A 10,632-nucleotide genomic window follows, 5' to 3' on the forward strand; every position below is an offset into this window, starting at 1 on the left:
TTCTCTCCTTAGTAATATGTTTGAATATGTCAACAATGTGCTTGAATATTTAAAATTATGTCTATGATCTTTATCGTTCTTTTTGTTTATGACAAAGGAGGTGAAGTATACTCTCATGGGGAGTAGAGTATACTCTCTACTCACGTGAATGGGAGTTTAACCCCTCCAAAATGTATTCACCTATTTTTCTTTTACCACCTTCATGAGATATGAACTATTATCATCAAAGGGGAGAAGAATGTGGAATCATATACTTGCAAGTATAATCAAGAAGCTCATAAATATCAATACTTAAGAAACAAATGATTAACCTTGATGATGTCAATTTTGATGATGACAACACCTGGAGTAGTAACAACACTTTAATTGGTTTTGATAACGAGGCATTAAGTCAACCAACTAGCTCAAGTGGTCAAAGATGCACGAGGTGGTTGATCAGGTTACTCCTTAGAATCAAGCAAAATAATAGGGTTTATGACTACTAAATGAAAGTGTAGTTACAATAAGGATGATCTTCATCATAAACCTAAGAGCAATAGTAAAACAAACTTCAGCAATATTTTCAATTCTTAACAAATGTATAAATGCTAAACCCTAAAATGCAATTATTATAATAAAAATCATCATTTTGCTATGTGTTGTTTCATTAATAAAAGTCTTGAAATGAAGCAAGGATAACCCCCTCGCATTTTTATAAAGAACATCATGATCTTAAAATGAGAAATATGTTTGATTATAATAAGTATTCAACTAACATCGAAGGATCCAAAAAGAGTTGGGTACTAAAGGTCGAAAAGTCAATCTGTGATGCAGATATGCTTGACAACTTGAATTCAAAAGATCATATCGACAATGGCTCTTAAAGTTATACGACCAAGGAAATAAATATGATGTCTTATTTCACTCCTAGGAGATTAGAAGTTTCTTCGTAAAACAACAATAAGGCAAAATCGTTTAATTTGTGATTTTTGGTAAGATCCGTATTATTACCTTGATTTATTCTGATTGATTAAACTTTTATAGCACAAGTTACTTTGTATTGAGTAGGTTATGTAACAAAGGTAATAAAATATGTTTAATTCTTCTATACACATGGTCGTTAAAAACCTTGAAATAAAATCCTCTTCTTCTTCTTCTTTTAAAACTTCTTTTCAAAAAGGCCATGACTGTATAAGAACTCATACATATTACCTTTATTGAACTAATCCATATTAGGTAGAAGTATAGGTTATTGATTGTGTAGGTATCTTGGAAAAGACAAATCTAGAGGATGAATATTAAGTTCTAGATCAGATTATAAGTAAAGAAAATACTGTAGAATATCAAGATCTTCCGAAGGAATTGAGGATGACCTAAGACCATACTATCTAGAATGTAATTGGAGATATTTCTAAGGGAGTTACTACTCCACACTCCCTTAATAATTCATGTTACTTGTGGCTTTTGTTTCATAAATTAAGGCAAAGGGAATTGACAAAGCTATTGTCGACGAACATTGGTCTCTTGCTAGGCAAGAAGAGTTAAATCAATTTGAAAGAAACAGTGCTTAGGAACTTTTTCCCAAAGCTTCCGCTAATCGAGTGGTTGGAACCTAGTAAGTTTTTCACAGTAAGCTTGATGTCTTTGGAATTTTTTTCAAAACAAGACTCATTGCAAAAGGTTATAATCAATAAGAAGACATATATTTCAATGAAACTTATGCCCTTGTAGATTAATTAGAAACGACAAGAATGCTTCTAGATTTATCATGTATTATGTTTTGTTGAACACTTCCAAATAGATGTAAAGAGTGCATCCTTGAACAGTAGCATCCATAAGAAACTGTATGTTGATCATCCTCTTGATTTTATAAAACTCTCCTTACTCATGTTTTCAAAATGAAAAAGGATATCTATGATATAAAGCAAACTCCTAGAGCTTAGTTTGATGGTGTTATCAATTTTCTTCTTGATAATAAGTTTCTAAGAAGGATGATACAATTATTTTTCAAACTCAGGCATTTTTTTTCTGTTTCTTATGCATTTTTTTAATGATTCAGTCATACTAACAAATCCTCGTGCAATGAATTTTCTGATATAATGCATATTAAATTTGAAACATGGGAGAGATTCAACACTATCTTGGGTGACAACTTCATTAACCATAGGAAGGATTCCTTAAATATATTCACCTAAGGTATGTATAAAGAAATCTAAAGCTTTACACCAAAAAGATAAAAAAAAGGAATGATTTGCAAACTTGAAGAAGTCTACCGTGAATATTTAATAAAGTTGTGCAAAGCATGTGTATACATTGGGTATACAAAAATAAGTGGTTACCTGGTGGAATTTGTCAATCTCGATATTTTTTTTATCAAGAAGTTGATGGTGATGCGATCAAGGTGTTAATAGATATGTTCAAGGTGTTAACGTTGATGATATCATTAAATAGATATTATCGTGGAACCACTTAGAAGGTTGAGGTGATAGTTTTTCAATGGATTTATCAATCTTCTATTTCGATTGACTCTTGTATCAAACGATTCATAGAGAAAGAAAATCATCGGTGGTTTGTCGTACCCTCGAAAGAGGGATTTTTTTTCAATTCATCTTGAGGTTTAGAGGTATAACACTTAATAGAGGTTTAAAAGTCAAAAAACTTTGATTGACTCTCTTGTAAGAGGTTTATTAATTTCTTAGTCAATTAAATTTAATTTTTACTAACATTTAGTTGATTTTTAAGTGTTTTTGGAGAAATGGGTGTAAAACGCAATACACCTAATTCCCAATATTAGTCCAAGGCCCTAGGAGGCTGAAATAAGGTTTTCCAAAGATTTCCCTAGGGGAAATGATTATCTATTGAAAGGAATATCAACAAGTAGATTCTAGAAGTGCCTCTCGATTTAGAAAGTTTCAAAGATAATTTGGCTTTGTTCGAGAAAGAATTAATGGGAGGAAATCCTTTCAATATTACCCAATATTTGATATCAAAGATCGATGTGCCATCCGCGAGGAGATGAATGGTCTTATGTCCCTCTCATTTGGGCCTCACTCTAGACTATGTTCTTGTTCATCTCTTTATCATGTAACTTGCTCCTTTTACGTGTGAAATCATGTGGTTTATGTGTTTTTTTGTGTTTATTTTTTCCACCTTTTTAATATTGCCAAAGGGGAAGAAGTATACTCCTAGGAGGAGTGGACTATACTCTCTCCTCATGTGAGGAGGAGTTTAACCACTCTAAAATTTACCCATTTATTTTTTTATTCTTTACCACCTCTCTGAGAGATGTATCATCATCATAAAAAAGGGGGAAATATGGATATATGTACTTGCAGGTATGAAGCTAATAATCCTATTATTGTTTACCGTCTTGGAGTTTTGATGACAACAACATTAATGCTTGTTCAACTAGGTGGTGATATCCTTACAACTCTCTGATGATGGTAATTAACTTGAATATATCTCAAGTTTCATCTAGTAGAAGATTCAATGTTCCAATTAAGTGCTTATATAACTGGTATATTAGGCAAAGGAACATGAAATTTTATAATTGTGAAAGAGGGGAAGTGTGAAAGCTCGCCTAGTCGTGTCTGTATGAGTGACTAGAGTCTTCTGAAAGTAGGAGAGTAACTCCTAAGATACTAAGACAATTCCTTATGCCTTTTGATTAAAAACTACTTGTGAGGAAAATGTTGTTTGGTGTCGTGCCATTGTTTATTTCAAGAGTGCGATTCTCTTGAAGGTTTGTATTTGTTTCTTTAGAAAAACTAGTGAAAATCTATGTTTGGTTATATAAATCAGTCTGGTAAAAATTCTATTTGGTTATTAAGATTAGCCAGTAAAATCTCTACTCAGTTTGTGAGCTCAACCCGTGTAAAAGCTCTTGTTTGACTGCGGGGTAAGCCAGTGTAAAATCTAATGATTCACTTGTATCAAAGGTTTGTGGCACAACTTGTAAAAGTTCAAGTTATAATTTAAAACTCTCAAGAAGATATCTCAAAGACAAGAGTAGGCCAACATTCAACTGAAGATGTATAATCTTGTCGTCATGTCTCTAACCCTATATTTTTATTTTATGTTATTTACTTTATCGTTTATTTATTTCTGCTACTATTCTTTCTGTTATTTCTATGCTAACACAAATTTGTGCTTTAAGTAAACTTTTTTTTAAAAATTAATCACGAATTTTAAATACAACAATTCACCCCCTCTTGTGTTTGACGTTACTTGTTCAACATAAATGATATTAGGTTTTAAAATGGTAAAATAGACTTTGATAGAGACATTCTTCATGTTACACAATTAATACATATGACATCTACTTATTTTAAAGGGACACACGTACTCTTAAATTCACGGGTTTGCAAGTATTAAATGCTTTGACATCAAATGTTGACCTTCTCTAGCACCTAAAATCATACAAGTTCATTGGTTATTTCTTAGTCATAATTGGATTAAGTGCAATACATATGAAAATTTAAGAAGAAATCCTATAATATCAACTTGTGGTGGAATATTTAGGGATACTTTAGGAACATTCTTGGGAGCTTTCTCAGTTAAGATTGAAATTTGCACTTCTTTTCAAGCAGAATTGCATGGAATCATGCTTGCTATCGAATATGCTAATAGGAGAAATTAGAGAAATCATTGACTTGAGTGCATTTTCTAATATGAATACTATCCCTTGGCATATGTTACAAACTATATGTTTCTTTGGATTCAAGATATCTCATATTTTCAGAGGAAAATACATGTGCAGATAAATTAACCAATGTAGATTTTTTTTGTGTGGATTATGACACTTCTCAATTTCTCTTTTGAATCAAAAGCAATTGTCTATGTCATGATATTTTACCCTATGATAGGAGAAACATAAACTCTATGGGTCTATTTGGCCTATTTGTTTGGTTGGTTCATCTATTAATTATGTATGAATGATTTATTTCAAGAGTTGAATCCTTAAACCATTTAATGTTATTATTGAGAAATTAAATGGGGGTTCTATTGTTCGATATGGAGTTTGGTTTGTGCTTCCCTTGTCCTTCTTTTTTCCTTGGTGAGTTATTCTGCTTTAGGGCTCTTTATTTAGAGTTCATGCTTATATTTTTTTGGATTGATTTTATCGACCTTTATTTAGTATTCTTCTCTTTTTATTACCTCTTGAATGTCATTGACAGACTTCTAGGAAAGAGACTCGTTAAAATGCCAGTCCTTGAGGTTGTTTTGAAATGATCCCACAAAAATGTATTAGTTAGGATTGGCCACCTTTATTGTTGCTTCATTGAATTGTACTAGATACTTCTTAAAGGTTTCTAAGTTACACAAACAAATGTTGATCAAGCCTGTAGATATAATCGTCTAGTGTTTACTTATGGAAAGTTGATGTATAAACTTTTGGAAGAAATCTTAATTTCTTGTTTCACAGTACTGGAGTAGGTTCATGTACCACTTAAGTGTCACCTCTTTTAGAGTACTAAAGAGGTTCCATGACTTTGATGAACACCATATACGTGTTGATTGTAGCTAGATGCTCTTAGGGTTCTGTTTTTTTATCAAAGCCAGTAGGTGCGGTGGTTTGAATTTCTATGGTCTTGTGGCATACCAGGTTTCCATGCATAGTGGTTAAAGATATTCTAACTCGCCATCAAAGTCACTTTATTGTACATGTTCGTTATGGATTTCTTTCACTTGTGTTTGTAAAGCCTCATTTTAACACTACAACTCGTCCACGATGACCCGAATTACGACCAAGTCTCCCTTTCTTTTGGTGGAGACACTGATTGCACCATCTAGTAAGTTGGATCAATGATATAGTGGCTGAGGAAAGACTTTTACTCGGCTTCAGGATAGTGCTAAATTTTCTTAATGAACTTGGTAGAAACACTATAAATAATGTGCGAAAGGCAAAGATCCATGATAATATGTGAATGAAGTGGAATGTATGATTACTATAGACTATGAATGAGATCAGTTGGTTCTTTCTAAACTCTCCATTTATAGGTAGCTCATAATTATGTCATTTTATTGGTCATTATGAAAATGATTAAGGTAACATGTTTTCAATAATAGATGTGGACGTGAAAAATGATTGTGATTAATTTTTTATGACTTCTAACATATTGTGATGTGGAGTTGGTTGCCTTTTCTATTTAGGTAGAGTGACCACTCTCCCTCATCTTATGTTGTCTAGATTGGACATATGGATTTGCTGAAGCTAAATTTTTAGTCCGGTAGAGAGTACCAGTTGATCTCGTGCCTTCTCCTCTATCTGATATGGCATTTGATCCTTGAGTATCATTTTAAGGTTTATGCTCATGCAGTCAACATAAGTTCGAGCTCGCGGTCCTTTTGAGTTTGTATCGGTCCAATCTCAAGCTATCCATAGTGGTAATTCATATGCGCATGTATTGCTATTTATATAAAATATATACATAATTTTATTACAAATTGTTAAATGTTTTCAATTGAATAATAAGTCTTTGCGGTTGTGAAAAAAAATTCTAATTCATATAAAAAAATTAAATAAATATTTAAATTTGATTGAAATAAATATTTACATTTGATTTTAATATACTTCCAATAAAACTATTATCAATGAGAGAATCTTTAGAAAAGAAAATAGAAGAGCATGAAGTTGTAGATTTTGTTACCAATGGAATGGAATTTGATAGGCAAGCACATCTATCAAAAAGAACAATATCTCATGTCATGCATTCATTTCATTCTTTGTTTCAAAATTGGAATTAACAAAATTTGGGCAAAACCTTACACAAACGACAATAACAGTTTGTTACAATGACATAGAAATTGAAATTCTTCCCAAAATTCACACTTTCATATTCAACCTTTCAATTTCGAAGCTGCATCAATGGCAGACGCGTTCTTCTCCTTCTTCGTCCTCCTCCCTCTCATCCTCCTCCCAATCCTCTACTTCATAGTCCGCCCCCGTCCAGTTAAGATCCCAATCGTCAACCGTCACGTCTTCATCACCGGCGGATCCAGCGGCATCGGCCTCGCCCTCGCCCACCGCGCAGCCGCGGACGGTGCTCGCGTCTCCATCATGGCGCGATCGTTGACGAAGCTGGAGGAAGCTAAGAGCTCCATTAAGCACGCTACGGGAATAGAGGTGGCGATATTTGCGGCGGATGTGCGGGACTATGATGAGGTGAAGAAGGCTGTTGATGAAGCGGGGGCTATTGATGTGTTGTTGTTGAACCATGGAGTGTTCTCTGCGATGGAGCTGGAGAAAATGGAGTTGAGTGAGGTGAAGTCTACGTTGGATATTAATTTGATGGGTTGTTTTAATATGATTAAAGCGGCTTTGCCTGCGATGAAGAATCGGAAGAATGTTTTGCCTGCTTCCATTGCTATGGTTTCCTCGCAGGCTGGTCAGGTATTGAATTTGAATTGGATTTTGATCAATATTATACCATAACATTGTGTCAGTGACTTAAGATGTTTGATGAAATGCCTCAATGGTGTTATGATTTTTGGAAAAACATAGGGAATATAGTGATTTATTAGGTTGACTCCATTTTGTATACCTTTTCCGCATGTCAATTGGCTGTTGAAGCATGAATTAATTGGTCAGTTTCAAGACCATTATAGTCTAATTGTGCTGCTGAAGGCAAAGAAGCAGTCTCTAGTTAGATAGTACTTAGAAATGTGGATTCTCACTTTCAGGCATTGATCGTGCGTGGAAGAAGTTGATAGATTGCTTGTTAGGCTATAGAAGTTGACTTGATGCCCCTTTGGTTTCTGCACAATCTGTGTATTATTAACTAATGAGTTGGTAGACTTAACTATTAGAGTTGGTTTGTTAGAGTGAATGGTGACTTGCCTGTTCCGCTAGGCTCAGCCACCGTTGGTTTCTGTTTTTTACTATTATATGGTATAACTTTTGCATTAATATTTGTTTTTACTGTGAAGTACTCATATCTAATAGTGTGATTCTTCAAAGTGTATAACTCTGGTTGATCAAGAGATGATCTGATGATGTGGTTTTTTATTTTCTTGTTAATATGGACTTTATGTCTATATCTAGGTGGGAATTTATGGTTATGTAGCCTACTCGGCCAGTAAATTTGGCCTCCGTGGTTTAGCAGAAGCATTACAACAAGAGGTTATAGGAGATAATATTCATGTCTCTCTGATATTCCCTCCAGACACGGATACTCCTGGACTTGTAGAAGGTAATAAATTGGACACGTGAGCTTATATTTACACAGACATTACTTTTGGTAATTGATCTTGGTTCATTTTACATTGAAAATGAGGTAAGTAAACTATACACCTCATTAGTTTGTTTCAACCTCAATATATGGATGTGGGAACAGGGCCTGCAACTGAAGTGCTTGATTATATATGATGTATTGTTATGTGGGATATTGTTAGCTAAGTCCTAAGTCCTAATTAAAAATTTTGTGATTTTGTCATGCCGAGTACCACTTTATGAAATCTCTTGGGAAATTTATGTATACTCTAGTGTAATCCAAGTGTAAAATCAAACTGAAATTTTATTTTTTTGCAGAAAATAAGAAAAAACCAGAGCTCACCAAAATCATTGCATCCTCTTCTGGTTTTATGAAAGCCGACGAAGTTGCTAAGAAAGCTTTTGATGGCATAAGACGTGGCAGTTTTTTCATTTCTTGCAATATGGAGGGTATCGCGTTATCCCTAGCAACTTCAGGTTTATCCCCTCAGAGGTCATTCTTAATGGCATTTGTTGAGGTCATTACTGCTGGAATACTACGTATTGCAGCACTATGTTTCCAGTGGAACTGGTACGGAAGTATAGAAAAGTGGCACCAACAAAGGAAGTGTAAGAGTCTGTTAACTTTGTGAAAACATACTCAATTTTTCATTTTTAAAATTTTCTGCATTAGACAATTATGACATATAGAAGATGGAAGGCTACTTAGAGATAATATATTTTTAGATACAATGAAAACAATTTTTTTACATTTTCAAAATTTCTATAAAAACTGAATCTATTTTCAAAAGCTAAAAAAGAAAATGATTGGGAAAATACAGTATCTGTTTTCTCTAAAAAAATTGTGCCATTTATGTGTATATGTACATTAGACTTTAGTCCTTAACAAATCTTTGGTATTAAGAAATCATAATTTCATGTATTGTGGAGACTGTTCAGAACTTTTGTTATCACTCCGACTAAGGGAAGAACAGAGACTGTCCAGAATGATCAGTGATAGTAGTATCTATTGTTTGTTTTTGTAAAATGATTGTGGTCTGTCTATGCTGTAAATAAACACTAAAATAATAAACACTCGGATGATAGGAACATTGTAGAAGGTTAACTGGTGTTACTTTCTGCACGTTGGACAAGGCTTGTGAATTTGATGATTTCTTCTTCATACAGGTTCACCTGGAACTGAAAGCAGCTGATGCACTCTGATATCTATGCTCTGTTTTAGGAGGGTTAAATGCAAAACAATTAATGGGATGCGGGTTTCGTCCACTCTGCTCTACAAAATTAATTTGGCGAATCTTAAATGACTGTTGACAAGAACTCCATACACCTTTAGTTATTCAACTTTGTGGCTTGTGATTTTCATCTCCTCGTATTTGATAGAAAGTATGTGGTCTATCTCGCTGACTCTGTTTTCTTTTCTCACAGCATTGTAAAGTAAATGAAACGATTTGCAATTTAGCATCCTAATTTTTGAACCATTTTCCCTGTCTAATTTTAACCATATCGATTCTGGGCTCAAGTGTTTTCTATTATGCTTTCTAGTTCTATAATCTCTATGCTGTTTTACTTTCGTTGGTGGATTCATTAGTAGTTATTATATGTTTAAATCATGTACTATTTGAAGCATGATGAAGATTTCCTCTTGTGAGTTATTTTGTTCGTTTATATGTTTGGAAGGTACAGTCTGGGTTCCTTGCATCAAACATATCATTTTTCCTCATCTGTGTTTGTAGCACCTAAAATTTAGGTTTAGCAGAAGATCTTTGACGGGACTGTGCTTGTTGACTATATGGCTTGACTTTTTTAGCTAGCTGTCAATGTAATTTTTAGGCACCAGACATAGGAGTATGATGTAGTCGATGGTTTTAGAAGTTCTGTTTTAGTGAAATTTTCACTATAATGTACTATCAAATTAAAATAAGTGATGAGAGAATATTGGTTAAAATTATTTTCTCTATAATATATATGTCCCATTGATTTTATTTTCATTAATATTTGAGATTTGTATTTTCCACATACATACTAATTCTCATCCCTATTTTGCCGGAAAAAAATTTCGAAAATGTGCCTCCAAATATACATTTCCATGACTCCATCTCCGAAAGGTGTCATATTTCCACTTTGTTTATTTACATGGTTCATTTTTCCAACTCTCAGCTCACAATTAGCTCAAACCAACAAAAAGGGGATTAGGATCCTCTCCATTTTTCTCTCTCTCCATTTTCTCCATTATTATAGTTTTGTATATAAATAACACGTATTTTTATGACATGTGACATTTATTTCACATTTATTTAATTTTATATACTTAAAACTATAGTAATGGAGTCTTCCATTTCTTTTAACAAATGGAGAGGATCTCTACCCACAAAAAGGTTGCAATATTAGGCGAAAATTCACACACAGGCGCATGTTAATTTTGATAATAGATTGAGACTTGT

At 33.5% G+C, this 10,632-nt stretch overlaps 1 protein-coding gene across 1 annotated transcript; it reads left to right on the forward strand.

Moving 5' to 3' along the window:
• Positions 1-6,634: 6,634 nt before the first annotated feature.
• On the forward strand, positions 6,635-10,095 carry LOC131631007 (3-dehydrosphinganine reductase TSC10A-like). Its single transcript, XM_058901770.1, has 4 exons — positions 6,635-7,372; positions 8,024-8,171; positions 8,510-8,800; positions 9,359-10,095. Exons 1-4 carry the CDS (start codon positions 6,848-6,850, stop codon positions 9,382-9,384), a joined length of 990 nt encoding a protein of 329 aa, XP_058757753.1. The 5' UTR covers positions 6,635-6,847; the 3' UTR covers positions 9,385-10,095.
• The last annotated feature ends 537 nt before the right edge of the window (positions 10,096-10,632 follow it).

This window comes from Vicia villosa, unplaced genomic scaffold, assembly GCF_029867415.1.
Source record: "Vicia villosa cultivar HV-30 ecotype Madison, WI unplaced genomic scaffold, Vvil1.0 ctg.000758F_1_1, whole genome shotgun sequence".
Classification (NCBI taxonomy): Eukaryota; Viridiplantae; Streptophyta; class Magnoliopsida; order Fabales; family Fabaceae; genus Vicia; species Vicia villosa.